Here is a 25,024-nt window from a genome sequence, read left to right on the forward strand (position 1 = left end):
TGGCTGAAGATGGTAGAAGTAGATTTAATATTAAAGCTTTAATGTATACCCTTCATGATTTTTAACACCCAAACATTTCCCCTTAACTTTCTTTGCTCTAAAGAAAGCAATTCCGGTTTCTGTTGTGCTTAATAGTTTTCAGCCTTGGTATCTACACTCCCTCTGTGGCCTTGACATCCTTACTAAAGTGTGATGCCTAAAAATTTGATGCAATCCTCCTAATGGGGCTTAACCAATAAGCGTTTATAATATAAAGTAATGTCCTTTGTGCTGGATTTTCATCGTTGAGTTGGGTAGCAGGACATTGGAAAACTCCCAGCAGTGCGAGTGGCAATTGGATTAGCTGAGGGGAAAAGGTTTGGGGTTACCAAACGCAAAGATGGGCTGATGAAAAGCCTGCCTTAGTATTAAGAGACTTCATCTGGTTAAAGTATGTATGTATGTTTTTTAATAAAGCCCTCCAAACCTTGCCATTCATACCCCACTCACCCGCACCCACTGCCTATTTCCCATCATGGTCCCCACATCATGTGCTCTATGTCTTTAGATAAAAATCCTTTGTTTTTTTGGGGGGCAGGGGTTGGGGTGGGGTGGTGAGAAAATACCACTCATTAAGTTTACACTTCCTGAGCCCCAGTGAAAACATTGCTTGATAGATCAGAGAGCTGCAGCTTTCAATGTTCTCAATTTCACAATAATTTATTTGCACAACATGAAGGGGTTTCCAGTGCTTGCTAATGGAGTTAAATAAAGATGGTTAAGAGGAATTTGTGTGGAGCATAATGTAAGAGATGGGCTGAAGGACCTGTTTCTATGCAGTGCATTTAATGTAACATTGTCCCGCCTATTAAAACAAGGATGTTTTTGACCTGAGTGATTAGTAGCACACGAAGTCATGTAGTGCTTGGGAAGTTGTTGTTCTGATAGGTTTCATTAAAATGTCACATTCTATCAACTTTAAAGGGTGTATTTAAACTAATAAGTAATTATTTGAATCTCTTCACAGGCAATCCACCAGAATGGGGGATTCACAAGGGTCTGGTTTGCAATGAAAACCTTCCTGACTCCAAGTATTCTTATCATTATGATCTGGTATTGGAGGCGTATTACTATGATGACACGACCCCCTGTCCTTTTGGAGAAGTAAGTCCAAAGTCTTTGATTTTTCTACTATTCATGCTTATCCCTCATTTATAGGTGTTATTGTCTGTTGTGGTTCACCTCCCCTTCACCTATGACTATTAATGGACCTGATATGTATCTCTTCAGGCTGCCCCATTCACAATTAAATATTTGGATTTGGTTTTTGCATAACAACTGAAAATGGTTCTTGCTCAAATGGGAGTAAAAAGTATTAAAAGATGCTTGAAAATAGTTTAGCTAGGAACTTGGGTTTGTATGTCTTTTGGAGAATGTGGTGAGAACAGAATCCAATTCTGATGTGAGCCATATGATGTGCTAATATATGAAAGAGCCAGTTGAGTAAGGTGTCTATAAGAATACTATCTCAGAATAACATGGCATGGGGAAGAGATTCTTATAGAATTCCTACAGTGCAAAAGGAGACCATTTGGTCCATCGAGCTTGCATTGACAACAATCCTACCCAGGCCCTATACCTATAACTCCACGTAAGTACTCTGCTAATCCCCCTGACACCAAGGTCAATTTAGCACGGCTAATCAACCTAACCCGTATATCTTTGGATTTTTTTTAAATCAAGAATTAAATCGAAAGATAAGCAACTCTTTGCTGTAAAGTTGTGATAAATAACTGAAAGAAAAATTTCTGAAAGCTAGTTGTATCCTATTAGCTCAAGATTTCAATCAAATTCTGTAGATTTGGAAGTGAGAGAGATTGAAGCAGTTCTTGTGTTATTTACACATGCAGGCATTCATTCCAGCTTAATGCTTAGCTATCTAAGCTTTGCTTAAAATGCTTTCGCTCTCTGTAGAGTCTCAAAAGTTGTTAATATTTTATTTGCAGAGTGATTTTTGCACTTGGAATCTCAATGACCTTTATAAATATCCCAGTGGAATGGTTTTCCATCGGATTTGACTGGACATGGATGCTGCTGTTTGGAGACATTCGACAGGGGATCTTCTATGCCATGTTGCTGTCATTTTGGATCATCTTCTGCGGGGAGCATCTCATGGTTGGTTTACTGTGAAGCATACTCAACTCCACTTTAGAAGTTGCTTATTTTTAACTCTTTAGGTGGAATTTTCCCGTCCCGTACGCGATGGGAATTGTAGCGGACGGCACAGAACCATGCAAAGGTCGTTGACCTCAGGTAGGACTTTCCAGTCTTGGGGCGACCGTGGCTGGAAAATCCCACCCTTTATTTCAAGTAAAAAGAGTCTGTCTTGTTTAGAGATTTTGACCATATTATTTTGAAGGGATAGATCTTATTTGTTCCTTTCAATTACCTTTTACATTTGATTTCACTGTTGAAGAAATTGCCTCAGACATTTGGAGGTGAGATTTTATGGAATATTGTTGTGTAACATACGCTTTGAACTGAGACAGTAAGAGACAAATGACTCATGTTGGATATGTTATGTCAAGATCAGACACCTATTCACTGACTCCTAAAGCAAACCCCCACTCCAATCAGCTGTACTAGCCACTCCCTGGCTAAGAAGAAAATCCGAGATCAGCTGCTAATTCCCAGCCTTCAATGGGAAGTAGAAGAACACACACTCACATTTGATAGTCAATTGCAGAAAAATGCAAATTTTTATAAAGTAACGACAGCCACGCCTGTGTAAGTCTTGATGTGCTTTAATGCTGAGACAAACGATAACCAGATGCATGCACTTGGAATAGGAGGAGTGATTTTATTATTTTTCTTGGTCACTGGGTGTTTGAAGAAGTGAAGCTAATGCATTCTAACTGCTGCTTTGTTTACTTGCAGTCAGCGATTTCACTAAAAGCATTTGGCAACCTAGTGAAAAATTGGGGAAATGTGTATGAGATTGGTGTTGTTTGAATGAGACACAGGGGCCACTTACAGGAGTGACCATTGCATCTGAACCTAAAAGTAAATCTAAGTCATAGCTATAATTTGTAGGCAAGCCCATGGCTTCATTGCAGATCTCTACATTGGTCGCTATAGAATTGCTTGTGTGTTACTTTTTTCTCTATTTTTAAATTTTGGCTCTTGCTGCTGCTGGATTTGTAAGGTATATTTTTCGGAATCTACCCCCACCCTCTCTCCTGAGAACTTGGTGAAGTGGATGTTTGTAATGTTAACTCAAAGACAGTGGCAGGAACCTGTGAAGGTAACAGGTATACAGTTTGGTGGAATGGAACTTTTTGTAGATTTTGCTAATCTATTGTTTTACTATCCATTCAATGGATTCTTACCATTATTATTGTAGGAGGAGAATGAGAACTTTAATCAATAATCAAGCTTCCTCCTTTTCCACTTCGTTTTCTTTGTCCTGGTTGGTTTTGTGTTCCTCTTTTCTGGGAAATCGCTAAGTGAATGTCACTGCTGGACAAGATTCAAAGACGAGTTATGTTGCTGCATGAGGATGCTTTAGATTTATATTTCACAGTTTTACCCTGACAAAATGTCCTCAATTTGGCACTTGTATTGAAGAGTACAGATACTTGAATTGGGACGAATCTGAGATTGAGACTGAAGTGCATCATTAGGCTACAGAGTGAACATTTAACTGTGCCACATCTGATCTTGAAATGATTGCACGCACTGTATGGTAATGTTCAGTTCCCAGCATTAACAAACATCCCTTGCCTTGAGCATAAAATCCAGAACTTTAAATAACCCAAAGTAAAGCAGATAAATAGTGTACCAGACTGTGTGTCTACAGGATTCACATTTTTGCCTATTTCAATAATAGATTTTGCTGACAAAGCAAGCCAGAGTCAATTGGATTGGCCTTGCATTTCAAAGGATGACTATTTGTTCCAGTGCAGTTTTGTATTGTAACAAAACTGAGAATATTCTAATCTGTTCTGATTTATACAAGATGTTGTGGGCCAGGGTGATACTAGACAAAATAATTTATTTTGTATTAGCAGAAGTTCAGATGCGATAACAATAGGCAAGTATTGTGGGACTGGGGACTGACTACAAAGGAGTAGTGAACTTCTCCTCCTTGTTTTTAAAGAACTTGTGTAGGCATCAGCTATTTTGTATTTCACCCAATTGGTTATTTTTAGGTCTAAGTCCTGACCATAAATGTCAGCAAGTTATTTGTCAGTGGAAGAAGTGTGAGCCAACATCTTGGGAATGGGGTGATCAGAATTTCTGACTTAACATTTTTCCAACCCTAGGCTTTCTAAGATTAATTAAAACATCAGTTGTTCTTGTCCCAGTGGAATTTGGATAAGTTCATGCAGATTGGGAATTAAAACTGGGCCTGAATTTTGTGTACATCGATCCATGAAAATTAGCAGGCCATAAGCAGCCACAAATTTCGCTTCCAGCCACAATCACAACTGACAAACAATTTTACCAGCCAATTCAGGGCCTGAAATGTGGCTGGCTGCAGTCACCAAAAATTTCCAGGAGAGTGCTGTGGGGGGAGGAGGGGGGGAATAAAAGAAACAGGTTCCAATGCAAACATTTGAGCAGAGGTCATGGAAAAGGTGTGAATTGTTAGCAATAAAGCAGTAGAAAACGCTCACCTGAACTTTCGCTGCCAATTCTCCATTCCCCTTTTATCTCGCCCTTGGATAAGAAAAGTAAAAAAATAAAATGGCCGCCTGCTGTGCAATGACTGTAAAATTCCCTTTAGTGACTGATGAAGGTGGGTGAGTTTCCGACTCCTGCACATCGTGAATGTGTGATGGTGTTGAGACATGCCCCCAATGTCTTTGCTATTTCAGGTCAGGCAAGTGTCTGCCTGACTTACTGCTGCATAACATTCTAGCTCTGGGGCCTGTTAGTCAGTGACTGAGCCTAGGCTTATTGTTTGAAAGCCTCAGGTTTTTCTTTTTCACGAGCTTTTATATTAATTTCATGTTCCTGAATAATAATATTGTATCGTGTTTCTGTCTCTAGGACCAGAATGAGCGGAATCGACTATCTGTTTACCTGAAACAAATTGTGCCGATTGGTTTTGGCTCCTTTTGCCTCTTCTTTTTTGACCTTTGTGAGAGGTAAACGCATGTTTTATATTTCACAGGATTTCAGTTTAATCCAGCCACTGACACCAATTCCCTAACTTCACGATTTGGGCAGAATTGATCGAATGAAATAGCTTGTGTAGTTTATTACTGCATAATTTGCTTCCTTCTACACTGTAAGGATTCTATGATAAAGTGCAAACTCCCCTAAATTGGAAATAAATAAGCAATTGTTAATGACTTTGTTGTTCTCACATGCTACATTTCAAGAGACTGTGTGACTTGTTCACTCCTCAGTGCATTTAGAACACGAGTCACAGCATATAGCACTTTATTTGAAAGGTCACAATTGTTTCCTGCACATCAACTTTCCCCAATTTTGGGGAAGGTCTGTACAGCCCCACAGTGTGAATACAGCCAGAACGTGTGAGGGACAAGAGTAATCTGTGTGTGCATTGCTTGCAGCACAGGGAAGCCAACAACCGAAATGTGTTGCTATGTAATTGGAGACCTGGCCTATTCACACTTATACCTTTCCACCAGAATGTGGGTTGTCTGCTGACCATTATTGCTATGGTGTAAATAAGGCCTGTGATCTGTTGTACAGCATCTTTGGCATAGGCTGGGATTCCAATTGGAGAATGGTGGAGCAAAGGCACCAGAAATAATGTTCCATCCGAGCTGTATATTAAAGCCATGTACTATGAAGGATGCCAACAGGCTACTATCTTGTTTTAAAAATTAATGACCTTGGAGTGCAGAGGAGGTTTACTAGGCTGATACCGGAGTTGAGGGGGTTGAGCTATGAGGAGAGGCTGAATAAACTAGGCTTGTACTCGTTAGAGTTTAGAAGAATGAGGGGAGATCTCATTGAGACGTATAAGATGATGAATGGGATGGATAGGATAGAGTTGGAGAGACTCTTCCCGCTCAGAAAGGACAATAGGACTAGGGGGCACAGCCTCAAGATAAAGGGGGGGGCAGTTTAGAACGGAGTTGAGGAGGAACTTCTTCGCTCAAAGGGTGGTGAATCTCTGGAATTCTCTGCAGATCAGCCATGATCTTATTGAATGGTGGGGCAGGCTCGAAGGGCTAGATGGCTTACTCCTGCTCCTATTTCTTACATTCTTATGCTTTAAGTGCCATCTTTATTTTTTTTTCTTTAGAAACTTGTCCTGAATATTTTAAATCCTCTTACAGGGGTGTACAACTGACCAACCCGTTCTACAGTATTTGGGCCACCGATGTTGGCACAGAATTGGCTGTATCCTTTTATTGTGGATCTCTCAACTATTTATCTCCTCCATGCATGGCAACAAATTGAAGTAATTTGCGATTATAGCAAAGAATGGGCCACACTGCTGCTTCAGCAGATAAGAGCATTGCCCAGAAAGGTACCAGGTTTCACCTGTCAGTACTAAACAGTTAATTTCACATGGGGTAATAATCGTGCTGGTGCAAATTAGGAGGGATAAAACTGTTTGCTGATTTGATCAGAGATCCGATGTGGAAGGCTTGTATAGGCCAGTAATGGAACTTGTGCATTTCTGACCTGTGGAGTGTAGTTGATCATTGAATCTAAAACCAGTAATGGTGATGGGGTTCACTGCCAGAAATGACATTGTTTATGATGCAGCTGGCTCAGGAGATGAAGTGAAAAGCACTTCAGGTTGATCTCAAAATAGTCTCAGAAAATAGCAGGGGCACTTGTTTACTTCACAATGCTGAGCTAATTGCACAATTAGAGCTCACCTCCTCGCTTCTAAAGCCACTGAGCTGGAGTGTGAGATGTAAGCATTTGCTATTAAAACATTTGAAAGCGTATGCTTTTTCTGCCTCTTGTGTGCAGCAGAGATAAGCTACTGTGATTAATTTCAGTTCCTTTGAACAGAGGTAATATTCTCAGTGAATCATGCTGGGAGATTTCGAAAAAAGAGCCAATTTCAGCTTGGCCCCAAAGCAATTAATTGCAATATTTCGTTTCCTGAAGCACTTTCACCAGTGCAGTCCGTTGTTAGAAGAAAATTGAGCTGCTTTTTTTTCCCTTCCAATTTCTCTGCAGAAGCAACTGATTTAACACTGGATTACGATTCCACGCTTGTCCATTACTTTAACCCCAAGTGTCAGCCGTGGCTTAATTGGTAGCTTTCTCAACCTCCTGAGTCAGAAGGTTCAAGTCCCACACTAGGACTTGAGCACAAAAATAAAGGCTGACACTCCCACGCAGTATTCAGGGAGTGCTACGCTGTTGGGGGTGTTGTCTCCATGTCCAATGAGATGTTAAACAAATGCCTGGTTTAGCCCCTCTGGTGGGCGTAAAGATCCCAGGACACTGTGTTTTGAAGAAGAATGTGGGCGTTAACTCTGTTACCCTGTCTAATATTTATCTCTCTGTGGATATTATTAAATGCATGATCTGGTTATTATCACAGTGCTGATTGTGGCAACTTGCTATGTACAAATTGGTTGCCACTTTTCCTACCTTAAGTGACTGCACTTCAAAAAAAAACTTAATTGGTTGTAAAGCTTTTTGGAATGTTGTCTGGCCTAGAAAGGTACTATATAAATGCAAATCTTTGTTTTCTCCTTTCATGGGTGTATAGGAACTGAGCTGACAGCTCAATGTGCATGTGCATTTCCATCAGGTGTCTCTAGAGGATAGTGATTAGGAGCAGAATTTGCCTGGTCCTCACTAATGGGAAAGAGATACTGGTTTTAAAAGAAAGCTATATTTCTGACAAGTTAGATCTTTGAGTATAGATTTATTTTAGATTTTTTGAAGTTCAATGATTTATTCAACAACAAATTGTATTTGTACTACATTTTTATGTAAAATATCCCAAGGTGATATTCGTAGAGATGTTTTTAAGTAGAATTTCACGTTGAGCCAGAAAAGGTGATATGAGGACAGATGATGTAAAAGTTCTGAAAATGTAGTCATTAAAACATTATAAAGGAGGAAAGAAAGGGGAAATAGGAGGAACTTTCAGAGTTTCAGATCCTGGCAGCTAAAGCAGCTGTTTTTAAAATGATTAAAATTGGGGATGCTCAAGGAACAAGAATTGCAGGTATCTGGGCAAGTTATGGGCTGGAGGGAATTAGAGCCAGGGAGGAATTTGAGGATATAGAAAGGAGAATTTTAAAATAAGATGTTGCTAGACCACAGAAGCCAATGCAAATCGGTGGGTATGGAGGTGATGGGAGAACAGGACTTGGCATAAAAATGTGGGCAGCAGAATTTTTGAATGACCTTGGCCAGGATTCTCCAATCAAATTCGCCCTGCAACCAATATGTGAGAATGGAGAATTTGGCGCTCAGCCAAAACTCTATTCATTGCAGCGGTACTGGAAAATCCCAGCCATGAGTGAGATCAAAGGATTGCAGCCCTTGAGTTTATGGAGAGAGGGTTGTTGGAAGATGGCCAGGAATGTATTGAGATAATTGGATATAGAAGTTGGAGGGGTTTGACAGTGGATGGATCAGTGAATATGGACAAGAAATGTGATTTCTCTGAAATGGAGTGTTACTGTCAACGCAGTCCTGTTCTACTGACACACACGTCACGACAGGTGTCACAGTTACTGGAATCCATCTGATCTTTCCCATCATAACCCATTTCAGCTAATTTGCCACAAACTCCATTCTCTAGTTACTGACTTCTGCCCTTGTCCTGGGAATTCTCCGAGGAGGAATCAGGCCGTTCACAATCTTAATGTCATGGGATTATCACAGCAACTTCATTGTAGTGTTAATGTAAGCCTACTTGTGACTAATAAATAAATATTTGTCTCTAAGATGAGTTTCCAGCGTATAAATTTGGATGATGTTATGGAGATGTAAATAGGCCATCTTTTACTGATGGCTTGGTTATGTGCTGGAAACTCATCTTGGAGACATATTTATTTATTAGTCACAAGTAGGCTTACATTAACACTACAATGAAGTTGCTGTGATAATCCCATGACATTAAGATTGTGAACGGCCTGATTCCTCCTCGGAGAATTCCCAGGACAAGGGCAGAAGTCAGTAACTAGAGAATGGAGTTTGTGGCAAATTAGCTGAAATGGGTTATGATGGGAAAGATCAGGTGGATTCCAGTAACTGTGACACCTGTCGTGACGTGTGCGTCAGTTAGAACAGGACTGCGTTGACAGTAACACTCCATTTCAGAGAAATCACATTTCTTGCCCACATACACATGAGGAATGGTTACTTGATGGTACTAGAGGTGCTTGTTCTGAAGCTAAACCTCAACTTCACGAGGCAGGAAAGCATTTAGGAGGATGGGTCAAGGCACGTTGCAGATTGCAACACGTTTAACAATGTTTTAAAGTAGTGAAGGAGAAATCAGCAGTACACCCTATGGGGTTAAAGATGTCTCGACTGCTAATTCTACATGCCTAGTAAATATTTCAATTGGGCGTTACACTGTAATTTGTCTCTGGCCTGTGCAAACTCCCAGTGCCTTTACTTCCTTGTTGATTCATCTGCAATGACTGGTGCACAAGAAAATTTTTATATCAAATTGTTTTTTTTTAAAAAAGAAATTTGTTGCTCCATGCACCATTTCACTCATTGTCTGATTCAAGTGCAGAGATCACCGCCCTTTGGTAAACCTCTGAAGAATGTTGTTCCTAGTTTTGTGAAGAGCCTACTGGTTTGGACAAGTGCCAGTGCTGGGAGCTGCCTTCATACATTCCTCCTTGTCCCTCTGAATGTACTTCCCTTACAGCAGACAAGAGTAGGAGCAAAAACAATGGGCTTGTTAACATAACTGTCACTAGAAGAGTTTCAAAAGCAAATGGAGGGTCAACTGAACTGATCTAATAAAATATATTCTAGAGTGCTAAAGGTGGGTGGATAGATACCTGGGCTTCAGCTCTCAGATACTTCATTTGGTCAAAGTAGATTGTAGCAGTAGATCAGAAGATTCTGGGTTTGATTCTTATTTGTACTGAATTTGCAAACATTAGCTAAACGAACTCAATGCTGCTGGGCCAGGGATGGGAAAATGGTGCTGAATTCTGTTCTTAATTGGTACACAGTCACCTCATTTTGAAAGATTGGCCTGTCTAGACATAACAATTAGACCATGCTCTTTTTGTGTGTGGCGATCATCACAGTTGAAACATCTATTGGCAATTTGCTGCCTAGGCTTATTTCTGATTGATAAATGTTTGAGCAAGATGCCAGAGGGGTGTGCAACACCCATGGCAACATACCTCACCTCTTGACGAAAGAGAAAGAATAGCAGAAAATGTCATGTACTTTATTTAATAAAAAAACTTTTTAAAAGCTTAATTTTCCAACATCCTGCACAGTGGGTATTGTTTAATTTTCTAATCCTGCTTTTCAAGTAGTTTACTGTTTAATTACTTGGTGGTTAAGTGTAGTATGTGGCCTGGAATGGACCACGCAGAACAGGAAGTTGGTCCCTGGCCCATGTTCAATAACTAAATCTGAACCAGATTAGGAATTTGAGGTTAGGAATGATACATTTTGCCTCTGTACCCTCGGGCTAGGAAGGAAGTACTTGTCCCTCATCCACACCCACGCAGATTTCTGTAAACAATGTAAAAAAATCTTGCAAACAAATGAGAAATGCTACAAATGACAGGTTTGTCAGTGTGCAAAAGAAAAAGATAAGTCAATGTGTGATGTGTTGATTTAGTAAGGAGTTTGATTGTGCAGATGCTTACCATAGTTGACAATAGAATTTGAATCCAACACAAACGCAGAGGACTTTAGTACAAAGAAATAAGCCCTTTGCCCAAATGTCTAATGAGTGTGCTTCCATTTTTGATAGGGTTGCTGTGTATTTATGACATTTGTTATTCATTTAGATATCCAATTTTTGCTTATCCACTAATACATTTCTAATAAATGCTGTGTAATCACTGGCAATTACTTCATTGAAATATATTGTAAAATGTTCTTGCATATGCATTTGTCATAATGGCACTAGGTGCTAAGTTATTATATCACTGCCTATTGTGTTGTAAACCTTACAAACTTGAAGAAAAAACAATCCTGTTAACTGATCCCTAGTAAAATAGGAAGGGCAGGATGAGGTGGGACTAAGGTGATGTCCTTAGTCTAAATTCGAGGGTAAAGTTTAATCATGATTCCCATTTTGAATCTTTATTCCATGATGGCATGGTTGAAGATGGTCTGTAATGCTGATGCTGTCATGTGGAGAGCTGCTAGTGCTAGAGATTATATAGGGTCATTAGAGGTTTACAGCATGGAAACAGCTCCTTCGGCCCAACTTGTCCATGCCACCCTTTTTTTCAAAACCCCTAAACTGATCCCAATTACCCACGTTTAGCCCATATCCCTCTGTACCAATGTAACTACTTAAAAATCTATGTGGAGTTTGCACATTCTCCTCATGTCTGTGTGGGTTTCCTCTGGGTGCTCTGGTTTCCTCCCATAGTCCAAAGATGTGCTGATTAGGTTGATTGGCCAAGTTAAATTACCCCTTTAGTGTCTCGGGATGTGTAGGTTAGAGGGATTATTGGGTAAATATGTAGGGATGCGGGGATAAGGCCTGGGTGGGATTGTTGTTGGTGCAGACTCAATGGGCTGAATGGCCTCTTTCTGCACTGTAGGGTTTCTATGGTTCTATTAAAAGACAAAATTGGACCCACCTCTATACTACCTCTGGCAGCTTGTTCCAGACACTCAACACCCTTTGTGTGGAAAAAATTGCCCTTCTGGACATTTTTTGTATCTCTCCCCTCTCACCTTTAAACCTATGCTCTCTAGTTTTAGACTCCCCTACCTTTGGGAAAATATATTGACTATCTATCTGATCTGTGCCCCTCATTTTGTAGACCTCTATAAGATCACCTTCAGCCTCCTATGCTCCAGAGAAAAAAGACCCAGTCTATCCAGCCTCTCCTTATAACTCAATCCATCAAGTCCCAATAGCATTCTAGTAAATCTTTTTCTGCACTCTTTCTAGTTTAATAATATCCTTCTCTATAATAGGGTGACCAGAATTGCACACAGTATTCCAAGTGTGGCCTTACTAATGTCTTGTACAACTTCAACAAGACATTCCAGCTCCTGTATTCACTATTCTGACCAATGAAACCAAGCATGCCGAATGCCGCCTTCACCTAAGCTTTCCATCTGTGACTCCACTTCCAAGGAGCTATGAACGTGTACCTCTGAATCTCTTTTGTTCTGTAACTCTCCCCAGCACCCTACCATTAACTGAGTAAGTCCTACTCTGGTTCAATCTACCAAAAATGCATCACCTCACATTTATCTAAATTAAACTCCATCTGCCATTCATCAGCCCCACTGGCCCAATTGATCAAAATCCCATTGCAGTTGGAGATAACTCCCTTCATTGTCCACTATGCCACCAATCTTGGTGTCATCTGCAAACTTACTAACCATGCCTCCTACATTCTTATCCAAATCATTAATATAAATGACAAATAACAGTGGGCCCAGCACTGATCTCTGAGGCACACGGCAGGTCACAGGCCTCCAGTTTGAAAAACAACTCTCTACAACCACCCTCTGGCTTTTGTCAAGAAGCCAATTTTGTATCCATTTAGATACCTTACCCTGAATGCTTTGAGATTTAGCCTTGTGCAACAACCTACCATGCGCTACCTTGTCAAAGGCCTTGCTAAAGTCCATGTAGACAACATCAAATGCACTGCCCTCATCTAGCTCATTTCTCAGCATGAACCACCAAACCTTTTGATTTTTTTTTTTGCCCTGCCCTTTCCAATGTCCAGTATGTGGCTCTGATATTTCTTTATTTAATATACTAAATATAAAAAAGGACAGTAAGAGTTTTTATAAATATATAAAGAGGAGGAGGCTGGCTAGGGTGAATGTTGGACCCTTAGAGGATGAGAGGGGGGATTCAGTGGTGCGGGATGAGGAAATGGCTGAGGCCTTTAAGTTTTTTTTGCCTCGGTCTTCATGGAGGAGGACGCGAATAGTTTGCCGGGTATTAAAGATAGGAGGATGGTAGGAGTTGAGGGCCTGAATGCGATCACAGTCACTAGAGAGGTAGTGCTTGATCGACTAGAGGGACTGATGGTGGACAAGTCCCCAGGACCGGATGGAATGCATCCCAGGGTTCTGAAGGAAATGGCAGAGGTGATAGTAGATGCCTTAGTGATTATTTTCCAAACCTCGCTGGATTTCAGGGAAGTGCCAGAAGATTGGAAAATGGCTAATGTTACGCCGCTGTTTAAAAAGGGTAGCAGGCAAAAGGCAGGGAATTATAGGCCGGTTAGTTTAACGTCTGTTGTAGGAAAAATGCTTGACTCCGTCATCAAAGAAGAAATAGCGAGGCACCTTGAGAAAAATTGTTTGATAGGGCAGACGCAGCACGGATTCGTTAAAGGGAAGTCGTGTCTGACGAATTTATTGGATTTCTATGAGGATGTGACTAGTGTGGTAGACGGAGGGGAACCGGTGGATGTGGTGTTTCTCGATTTTTCAGAAGGCGTTTGATAAGGTGCCGCACAAAAGGTTGCTTCAGAAGGTTAAGGGGCATAGAGTTGGGGGTAAGGTGTTAGCGTAGATAGAGGATTGGCTGTCTAATAGGAGGCAGAGAGTTGGTATCAGTGGGTGCTATTCAGACTGGCGGTTGGTGACTAGTGGAGTGCCCCAGGGATCGGTGCTGGGGCCTCAGCTATTTACCATTTATATAGATGCTTTGGAGGAGGGGGCTGAGTGGAGGGTGTCAAAATTTGCTGATGACACAAAGATAAGTGGAAAAGCAAAGTGTGCGGAGGGTGTGGAAAGTCTGCAGAGGGATCTAGATAGGCTGAGCGAGTGGGCAAGGACCTGGCAGATGGAGTACAATGTTAGTAAGTGTGAGGTTATCCACTTTGGCAAGAATAGTAGTAGGAGGGACTACTATGTAAAGGGCGAAAAGATGCAGCATGCTACGGTGCAGAGGGACCTGGGGGTCCTTGTGCATGAGTTGCAAAAACCCAGCCTGCAGGTGCAGCAGATGATCAGGAAGGCAAATGGGATGCTGGCCTTTATAGCGAGGGGGATTGAATATAAAAGCAGGGAGGTCTTGCTGCAACTGTACAGGGCACTGGTGAGGCTGCAGCTGGAGTACTGTGTGCAGTTTTGGTCGCCGCACTTGCACAAGGATATTTTGGCCTTGGAGGGAGTCAGAGGAGGTTCACTAGGCTGATACCGGAGATGAAGGGGTTGAACTATGAAGAGAGGCTGAATAGACTGGGTGTGTACTCTTTGGAGTTTAGAAGGATGAGGGGGGATCTGATAGAGACGTATAAGATAATGAAGGGGATGGATAGGGCAGAGGTAGAGAGATTCTTCCCGCTCAGAAAGGACAGCAGGACTAGAGGGCACAGCCTCAAGATAAAGGGGGGGGGGGGAGGCAGTTTAGAACGGAGTTGAGGAGGAACTTCTTCACTCAAAGGGTGGTGAATCTCTGGAATCCTCTGCCCGTTGATGTGGTAGAGGCTACCTCGCTAAATATATTTAAGACACGGGTGGATAGGTTTTTGGTAGGCAAGGGGATTAAGGATTATGGGGAGAAAGCGGGAAAGTGGAACTGAGCCACTTCAGATCAGCCATGATCTTATTGAATGGCAGGGCAGGCTCGCAGGGCTAGATGGCCTATTCCTGCTTCTATTTCTTATGTTCTCATGTTTATTTGCAGTCTATTTGGGAGAATTAATGGTCAATGTTGTTTTCTGTTGGGGGACACTATCTCTTCACAAGCAATTTAAACCATTAAATCCAATCAGCGTTTACCTTGACAATTGCACATCTAGATGGCTTTTATCATAGTTGCTGGTATCTGCGCCTGTCTGTATTTCTTCTTTTTGTGTTTCATGGTGTTCCAGGTCTTCCGAAATATAAGTGGAAAACGATGTTCACTCCCAGCCATGTCCAAAGCAAGGAGACTGCACTATGAGGTACAAATGAGGGCACGCTAAAATTTAAAATGTAAAATTTTACAGCAGAAAGAGATTGGCTCATTATATTTGCATTAACTCTCTGAAAGAGCTATCCATTCATCTTGCTCCCCATATCCTTTTTAAGCTTTTATCTTTTTCAAATATTTACCCATTTGCCTTTTAAAAAGCTGCCAGTATCTACTCATGCATTGTATATGTTAACAGTTCTGTGGGTTTTTAGTGAAAAACAGAAACATTCCTAATCGTTCTTTTTTTTAATAATCTTAACCTTGTATCCTCCAGTAACTGACTCATGAAAATAGGTTTTTGTAGAATTTATCTATCAGAAGCTTTCATACTTCTGAACATTTCCATCAGATCTGCTGTGCGTTAGTGGAAATAAGTCATTTTCTACTTGCTAATCAGAAGTGTCTCACCACTGGTATCTTAGCTAATCTGTTCTGCATCTAAAGTAGGATGTCCAAAACTGGAGACCATATTCTAACAATAGGTGAACTAACCTTTCCGCTTCACTTTCCTCCTTGGAGATTCTCCTTAGAGCCAACCTCTTTGACCAAGACTTTGGATCATCTAACCCGGTATGCCCTTATATTCCTGTGAAACTGCTTGGGACACTTCATGTTAATAGATCGATCCAAGTCTTAAGTTGTTGCGAAATTTGAATGCTTACTGAGTGAATCTGTATAAATGTAACTTAGACACAACTTATGCCATAGTGCAGTAACATCTGATCATTTACTGAGAGGCACAGTGGTTTGCACTGCTGCTTCACAGCTCCAGGGACCCGTGTTTGATTCCCAGCTTGGGTCACAGTCTGTCAGGCTTTCTCTGTGGGTCTCCTCCCACAGACTGAAAGACGTGCTGGTTAGGTGCATTGGCTATGTTAAATTCTCCCTCTGTGTACCTGAACAGGCGCCAGAGTGTGACTAGGGGAGTAACTTCATTGCAGTGTTATTGTAAGCCTACTTGTGACACAAATAAATTTTGTATTGTTTGGTTTTGCTGTTTTATTTGCCTTTCTGATCCCATAAGCATTGTTAAACCTCCAACTTATAGTTTTCTTCTGTATCTGAAACTCAAAGTTGCTCTTGTACTCCTTTCAGTCTTAGCATGTATGTAATGTTTATAGAACATAGAACATTACAGCGCAGAACAGGCCCTTCGGCCCACGATGTTGCGCCGACCAGTTAAAAAACAATGACCCTCTAACCTAAACCAATCCCTTTTCATCCATAAACCTATCCACGGATCTCTTAAACGCCCCCAAACTAGGTGCATTTTATATTCGTTATTAAATTTCATTTGCCATACACCCACCCAATTTACAAATCTGTCTACATCCTCCTGAAATCATTTATAGTTCTCTTTACAGTTAACCATACTTCTGGTTGCAAACACTGATATTGTATTTATATACCCAAGTTTAGATCTATTAGCGGTGGTTCTAACACTGGTCACTGGGGTTATCACTGATTATATTCCTCTGGTCCTCTTTTTTTTTTTGTTATCCATTTAACCATCATCCCATTCATATCCTTAATTATTCATAAGGTGTGAGTTTTGCAGCTAAGGTCAGTATTTGCTGCCCATCCCTAATTGATCTTGAGAAAGGCACATTCCCTTTTAACACCTGTGTACTAATCTTATCAAGTTCATACATGCTATCTTACCAACACCTTTTTTAAAAATTCTGATCCATTGCATTTCCTTTCTCAGTATTCCTTATTTTCCCCAAAGAACACTATTAAATTTGTCAGTTTTTTAAATCTATGTATGTAATAAAGATCATCTTTCTAGGTGTTAGTTTAATCCTTTACTATGGGTTTCTGGAAAGTTGCCCATATTGATGAGGGTTAACCAGTCCACAGCTATGCATTTGCTGCTTTATCCCCTCTCCGACAAATGCCATATTGCCAGCTCTCTTATTCTTGTCTGTTTATTTGCAATGAATTTCTCATCATATTCTCCCAGATCCTGGAATGAATCCAACTGGGATAAATCAGAGGAATGGTTCTGAGTCTTTTAGAATGACCTTGGTATTGTTATGAACTGTGGACACTTGGTTAGGTCACTGCACTAAAACTGCATTCACCATTGATGTAATGTTATTAGGGATTGAGAGAGAATGTATGGCAGCATTCAATGCTTACAGCAGCACCAGGCAATAGTGACATGGAGAGTGTTGAGGGTGTGTGCTTGAGAAAGCAGTGTGCTCAAAGTTGGAAGAAAAGTATCAGCAGAACCCATGGATCAGGGTAACACATACTGCCAGTGAGAGCTCGGGACAGAATGGATAGGGGAAACGCTTTCTGTTGGTGGGGGATTGAAAACCTGAGTACATTAAGATATTGGCGAAAACAGCAATGGTGACATGAGGAAAAACCTTTTTTTTTGTGCAGCAGATGGTTAGGATCTGGAATGCACTGTTTGAAGTGTGATTGAGGCCTTCAAAGGTGAGTTGGATACTTGGAGAGGGAATTTGCAAGGCTACAAGGAAACAGCTTGGGTGTGGGACTAGGTGAGTGGCTGTGGTCAGGGAGCTGGCAGGGACATGATGGGCTGAATGGCTTCCTGCTGTGTTTAGCAGTTCAGTGGTGGTAATGGGGTCTTGCTGGCCGTGGAACCTGTGGGAACCTATGTTACCTCCACTGGGGAAGGCTGTCTGGAATTAATTGCCCTCCAGGATCTTAAGCTGGCCATCTCCAGATTCTAGGACCGGAGGGGGAATAGAAATCCTGGTGTCCACTCTTGAGTTCTCTTCTGCCCATCAGTACTATTATTAATGTTAGCTGCTGCCCATAATGCATCTACCAGAGAGCTAGAATTGATGAGCAACCCAAGCCATGTGTGTGTGTGTGTGTGAAAGAGAAGAGTTTGGAGGAAGGGACAGTTGCTCTCAGGTGGGTTTCTTCCCGATGCTGAGTTCCTCCAACAGGCTGTGTCTGAGTGAGACCCCCCTCGCCTCAAGAAGCCTGGAGTAAACCCACCAGGCTTTACTTTGAGCTCCCTGCATGGTGGTTTTTCTCTAGCAGGAGGATCAGGCATTAATTGTCCTCTTAAGGGTTTCCAGTTGGGAGAACCACCCACAAGCTTGCCTGCGTCAGAATTAATCGGGCAGAAGTGAGATGGCAGTGGAGTTCCCACCTCAAACCCTCCCGCACTTCCTGCTTGTAGGAGCATTAAATTGTGCCCTAAAATTCTACAATTGAACTGAGGAATTAAAAAGATTACCAGCTTAAAATGGGGGAGGTGAATGTATGACTAACACTGGTCTACACTGGGGGGTGGGGGTGGAAGGGGAGCAGTCTTCCTGTGAACTGGGAGGAGGAGGAGGAGGAAATCCGAATGGGAAGTTTGCCAGCAGATAATAACTTGAAAGGCATCACTGGTGAATGAGGGCACCAATCATAACTTTATGTAATAAATCAAGGATGATTCCATATGGCTCAAAGTAACAAAGGTTTTATTGCCAACAATAAAAGGGTAAGACAAAATGAACTATGCGACTGTACAACACCTCTTCCTGACTCCAACTGAGGATTCTCCCTGACCCTGGATAGCACCCTCACACTCGACTGATTCAGCTTCTCATCTCGACATTCCATATGATCTGACCCTATCACACAGCTCTCAGCAAATGTCCCTTTAAAGGGGCCACATGACCACATTCAGGGAATGCCCCTTTAAGAACATAAGAAATAGGAGCAGGAGTAGGCCATCTAGCCCTTCGAGCCTGCCCCGCCATTCAATAAGATCATGGCTGATCTGGTGGATCATTCCACTTTCCCGCTTTCTCCCCATAACCCTTAATTCCCTTGTCTATCAGAAACCTATCTACCTGTGACTTAAATATATTTAGCGAGGCAGCCTCCACCACTTCAATGGGCAGAGAATTCCAGAGATTCACCACCCTTTGAGTGAAGAAGTTCCTCCTCAACTCCGTTCTAAACTGCGCCCCGCCCCGCCCTGCCCTGCCTTATTTTGAGGCTGTGTCCTCTATCCTTTTCTAAGCGGGAAGAATCTCTACCTCTACCCTATCTATCCCCTTCATTACCTTACATGTCTCTATAAGATTCCCCCATTTCCCCCCCCCTCAGCTTTCTAAACTCTGAGTACAGACCCAGTCTATTCAGTCTCTCTTCAAATTTAAAGGGGCCATGTGCCCATATTGTACAATCAGCAAGCGGATCTGAACGAGCTCACTTTGCATTTTAAATGGAGCAGAAACATTATGAAAATCTTAATTGGAAAGGTACCCAACAAATGTTAAGAGCAGAGTCAAATGGGAGAGACAGAATAATTTGTGGTGGAGGGGTGCAGCAAGAACCATCAGTGGGAAGGAATCTAGACCAGAGATAGTGTTGCCCTGAGTGACTTGCTTGTTTTTTCATACAGCCCTTGGGTGACACAGGAAAGACAGCGCCACCTAGCTTGCAGATGAGGATAGATTAAAGATGTATACACGTTTTGAGCAGCATCACATTGGCTGTCCATTACGTCCTGTCCAAAATTCCATTCCATTGATTATCTGCAAAGCTACTTGTGCCCCAGAGATAGATGTGGAAGGAAAAGCAACCGACACATTGCCTTCATCCATTGTGTTGACACAGCTATGGATGAAATTTTTAAAAATCTAGGAACCAATGCTTGAAGTGTCCGGTCAATGCGACATAACCATCCACGAAGTCAGCAGATGGTCATGTAGGCAAAGCAGTACATGTCAGGAAGTGATGATGAAACTTTACAGTGATCTAGCCAGGAATGCCTTAAAGCATTTTGATATGATATGGGCATTGCTGACACATAGTTATCCCTAATTGCCCTCAACTGAGTGGCTTGCTGTGCCATTTCAGAGGGCAGTTAAGAGTCAATATGTAGACCAGACCAGGTAAGGATGGCAGATTTCCTTCCCTAAAGAATATTAGTGAACCAATTGGATTTTTTACAACCATCAACAATGGTTTCAAAGTCATTATTACCACCAAGAGCAGCTTTTGCTTCCAGATAATTTTGTTAATTTTATTCAAATTCAGCCAGCTGCCATGGTGGGATTTGAATCCATGTCTGCAGAGCATTGGCCTGGATCTGTAGATTACTAAGGAGTTAATTCCAGACCATTGGCCCCATGTCAGCTGGAGGATACCAATAGTTATGTGAAAAGTGGGGTTAATGACTAGAATCTAATAACTAGGAGATGAATGTTTTAAGTTGCAGGATGGGAGCTGTAAGCAAAACTTTGAGTTGGCTACCCAAGACCTGGTGTGATGGGCAAGCTGTGTTTGGCACTGGATAGGATATGGGCAGGAACATTAGTCAAGATTCCAATTGTGAAAATTGGAGGATGGGATAAGGGCTTTGATTGAATCTTGAGGTGACAATAGCATGAGTAAGGTTTCAGAGACAGATCGATTGAGGTAGACGGGCAGAATTTTTGAAATGTAAGTTGTCTTTGAGGAGGATGTTGTTTGAAAGTCAGGTCGAGGTTTCAATGACCAATAGTTGGAACCAGGAAATTGACTTTTGTGATGGGGATGAAAAGTATATAGCTATGATTTTCCAGTTGTTTAGTAAGAGGAACGGAATTGAACCAAGCAGCAAAAGGGTTGAGAGATGTGAATGTCAAGAGTGTACAGTTGTCTCATGTCTATTGTTGATGTTGCTATGGTAAGACGGTAGATCTGGAATGGATTCTTGCGTGACTGGATGTAACAATGCAACGGTGGGACAAGAAGTTATTTCTAGAGATGCTTTGAATTTATTAGACAAAAACCAAATGTAGCCCACTGAGCTGGAGAATGAGGGACAAGGCATTGGAGCAGGGTGCTGTGTTTAACTCTGAAGGCTGAAGAGAGGATGTGCCAAAAAAAAAGATGATTATCATTACAAAGAACTCATTTGTAACTTTAATTAGCATGGTTTTAGTGCAGTGGAAGAGTAGAAACCTGATGGGAGAGTTCAAACACAAAGTTGCAAAACATAATGGACGTAGCTTTGAGAAATCATACACAAGGGCTTTAGAGAGGAAAGAAAGGTTGGAAGCAGGCTGAGAATGGGATTTTGGAGCGGTAAGGGTGACTATTGTAATTCTGAACCAGATAGAGAAAACTATTGGCAGTGAGAGAACAGTTTACAAACGTAGTTAACATATTATCAGTTTATGATGACTGGAGATTTTGTTGATTTAATGTAACTTCTTTTTTAGGGACTGATCTTTCGATTCAAGTTCCTGATGCTTGTCACACTGACATGTGCTGCCATGACTATTGTATTCTTCATTATAAGTCAGGTAAGCAACAATCCATAATGCTAATGGATTTATTAGCTGTTCTAACTCTGTTCTAAATGTTAAGCAATGGGCATACTGACTGACTTGAAGAAAGCAGATGGGGAAACTGTTTGAGGAATGAAAGCAACCATCCTTCCACACCAGATCTGATTGACTGCAGTACTAAACCTCAGACAGCCAGTGCACTCATTAAGTGACATGGCCCTCCTTTTACGATGCAGGTTGGATTCTGATTATATTATCAGGCCTGATCTTCAATTTTTAACACTAGGCCTAATTGGCTTTCCCACTAAAGCTACCTGAAGCCAGATAAATGATCAGATGGGGCTCAGGCAGGCTCGCTTAAGTTTGGAGAGGATTTTCTGCACCTCCCGCATTTTGCGGTGGTGGAGGTGGTCTACCTCTGGTGGCAGGATCTTCTGGTCCCACCACTGTCAATGGGTTGTTCCCATCCTCTGACAGAGTGCCTGTCGTGGTGGAGATTGCCATCGGTGCAACTGGATGATCCCACGCTATGTCCTTTTTTAGAAAAGGTGTTCATCTTCATGAAACAGCAGTACATCTCCTGACCTAATCAGCAAACGTTTGGTTTCCTTTTGCCCTCTTTCCACTTCCCCAATTGTAGGAGGCCTACCACACATTCCTTCCCCCCCCCCCCCCCCAAACAATTGTTGGAAGAAAGAAGTGAGGTTAGGGTCTGAGGGAGCGGGGGTTTCTGTGCTTCAGCTTTTGCCAGTTTCGAGGTTAGTCTGTGTATGATGATGACAGTAAAAGCTAAACTGGATGAATCCTATTTGGAAAGTGGCAGGAGCTCAGTAACTTAATTCTCTCAGCTCTCTACAGGATTTTACCAGGGGTAAAGAATTGTAGTTATAGTAAGAAATACTTGATTATTTCCAACGGAGTAGCGAATGTTATGGGTAGATTTTAATAAGATTTTTTTTAAAATTTGAAGCGGGATTAAAATTTTGAGGGTGAGCATGGGAAAACTATTTCGTCTAGTGAGGGATTTGGTGATAAACGTTCACCAATTTAATGTTGTCATGGAGAATGAAGATTCATGGAGCAATACCTTTTATCTTTGTTGTAACATAACATTTCCTTGCCACCGAGACCATTGCATTTGTTGAGGAATTAAGGGAAACATGAAGAATTAAAGCAAGGATATTGCAGGCAGGAGAGTACATTTGGTTTTTTTACTGCTATTGTAAAAAGCCAGCATAAACCAGATAGGCCTAATGGTCTCCCTCTGTGGTTTCAGCCAAACTTAATACTAGATTTGTGCTCTGATAGTTATATTCATTAACTTTTTTTAGTGTTTTCTGTATCTGTCACTCTGTTACCTATATAACTTTAACACAAAAGATGTTCAAAATACTTTTTTGCCACAGATGCATCTGTCTATGATTAGTATCAGTAACAATGACCACCATCCAATCTTTGCGGAGACAAAGTCAAAGCTCACATTGAGGATTCCCTCCATGTTGTGTGGCACTACCACTGTGCTAAATGGAATAGACTTCAAACAATCTAGTAGCTCAAGACTGAGCACTCATGATTTGCTGTGGACCATTAGCACAATTGTACTTGCATATGGATCCCATGTCTCAGTATATCTCCTACTACTCTTTAAATCAGGGTTGGCCCTCTGGCTTCATGGTTATTTTAGAGTGCAAGAGGGCATGTCAGGAGCAACATAAAGCATACCTAATAATGAGGCGTCATTGGTGAAGCTACAACACAGGATGACTTGCGTGCCAAACAACATAGACAGTAAGTAGTTAGATAGCATGAAGTCATTCTTCAACCAATGGATCATATCTAAACTCTGCAGTCCTGCCACATCCAGCTGAGAATGGTGGTGGACAATTAAACAACTCACTGGAAGAGAAGGCTCCACAATTGACAGCTTTCGACTACTCATCTGCAATTTGCATTCACTTTTGTTTGACCCCATTGTGGGTTGCTCCACACTGACTGCCTTCTGCAAGGGAACTTAGAAAAAGTATTGTGGCCTTAGTCTATTGTTTTCCAAACCCGAAGATTGACTCAGTACAGAAGAGTGCTTACTTTGACAGGAGAAGCTGAAGACATGCTTCAATACGTCAGTGCATTAATTATCTGGAGAGCAGCTAACACTAAATCTAATTGAAGGCAATCCACATCGTTCACTGTTCAGTATGTTTGCATTCCCATAATGAGTTGAATCAGTTCTGTTGCATTTCTGGAAAAGACAGATATCTACCCACTTGTTAAATGTCAGCTCTGACTATGACGAGAACAGCTATTTTGATGCAAATTTCTTCTGTTTGCTGCATTTATTCAAGTTGTATAAAAACAGTCAAAGCTACTAATTTTCTGTTGTCATGGAAAGTGGGTACAAGCATCGAACCGCAAAAACATCAGTGAAAATTCTGGAATCTTATGTAATAAAAATGGAACTGACACATGTCATCCCATAAATCTATTTGTGCCTTCCTGCATCAAAGTATACCATGTATGTCTGTTTGGGAAGAATCGGTTACAGCTCATGAATATCCAAGTTGTATGTTTTTATTGAACAAAGGGTTTGAAACTAAGTCATAAGTCTATTAACCCAAGCAATCTAATCCATACATTTGGGTGGCTCAGTTGTGCTTTATTTGCTCCTTTGTCGATTGCTACTTTGATGTGGTGGAGAGGTTTGTGCATTCAGATGATCCCTTGAGCAGTGACAGCATGGGCCCTTGCTTTTGATAGGGCTACCCATGGTGACAATTTCAGGAGGAAGTGCCAGTCCAAAACTCCTCAACAGAAGAACAGGTTTAAAAAAAGAGATGGGCTGCATCTTGCGCACCCTCTGTGTTGCCTCTGCCAAAAACACACCCAGCAGGGCATGTATCTACCCCACCATAATCTCACCCCCATGTTACAGGGGGGTGGACAAGCTCTGAAATCAGCAGCCTGCCTGCCTTATTTAAATAGGTAATAAAGGGTCAATTAGGCTTATTGCCAGGCAAATTTGCCATGATAATATGTTGCTCACACTATAAAATGTTTAGTGTGGGCAACTGAGCAGCTTGATTTTTTTTTTAAAACATACTCTTTGGGAGGGAAAGGGGATTCAAGGTTTTTGATTGGTACTGGCCATTGCAGGTTAGGGATGCCTTCCCCGGCCCAAATACCTTGGACTTGCCTGTCTCTGGGATCCACGGGCTGCCTTCCTTCTCTTTGCTGCCCTGACAGCGCCCACTGATGTTGAGGAATGTTTTGTTCCAACCTTAATAAAGTTCTCAATGACATCGCTAAAGAAGAAAATCTCAATCTTCTTGGGAACTTTAGGATAGGAACTGACTGACCACTGGAGTGGAATCAGAAGCCTGAGCAGGAAAAGCCAATGCAAATGGCATTCTTTGCCAGCAGGTGGCTATAGGGGTGGGAGGAGGGGGGAATAGGAACAGGTTGGAGTTGGATAATCAGCCATGATAGAGCAGGCTCGAAGGCCAACTCTTTTCTGTGTTTCTAGGTGCTCAGCATAGCTTCGCTATAACAAACACCTGCTAGAGGGGCAAATACAAAAGCACATTATGGCATCCTAGATCATGGCATTGTACACCATATGGCCCATTGAGCCTGCTCTGCAATTTGTTATGATGACAGTTAATCTTCAGCTTCAATTCCACTTTCCTCCTTGGTATAGATTTTTTTGGACTGAAGA

General features: G+C 41.6%; 1 protein-coding gene across 1 annotated transcript in view; it reads left to right on the plus strand.

Annotated features, from left to right (window-relative positions):
• Positions 1-25,024, plus strand: part of wls (Wnt ligand secretion mediator) — a 51,543-nt gene that overhangs the window by 19,835 nt on the left and 6,684 nt on the right. Inside the window, exons 5-10 of the mRNA XM_080195575.1 lie at positions 1,007-1,143; positions 1,986-2,154; positions 5,035-5,132; positions 6,300-6,363; positions 14,895-15,038; positions 21,244-21,327. Coding sequence (XP_080051701.1) covers positions 1,007-1,143; positions 1,986-2,154; positions 5,035-5,132; positions 6,300-6,363; positions 14,895-15,038; positions 21,244-21,327 — 696 coding nt within the window. The remainder of the gene's footprint in view (positions 1-1,006; positions 1,144-1,985; positions 2,155-5,034; positions 5,133-6,299; positions 6,364-14,894; positions 15,039-21,243; positions 21,328-25,024) is intronic.

This window comes from Carcharhinus amblyrhynchos, chromosome 9, assembly GCF_965287045.1.
Source record: "Carcharhinus amblyrhynchos chromosome 9, sCarAmb.v2.hapA, whole genome shotgun sequence".
Taxonomy (NCBI): Eukaryota; Metazoa; Chordata; class Chondrichthyes; order Carcharhiniformes; family Carcharhinidae; genus Carcharhinus; species Carcharhinus amblyrhynchos.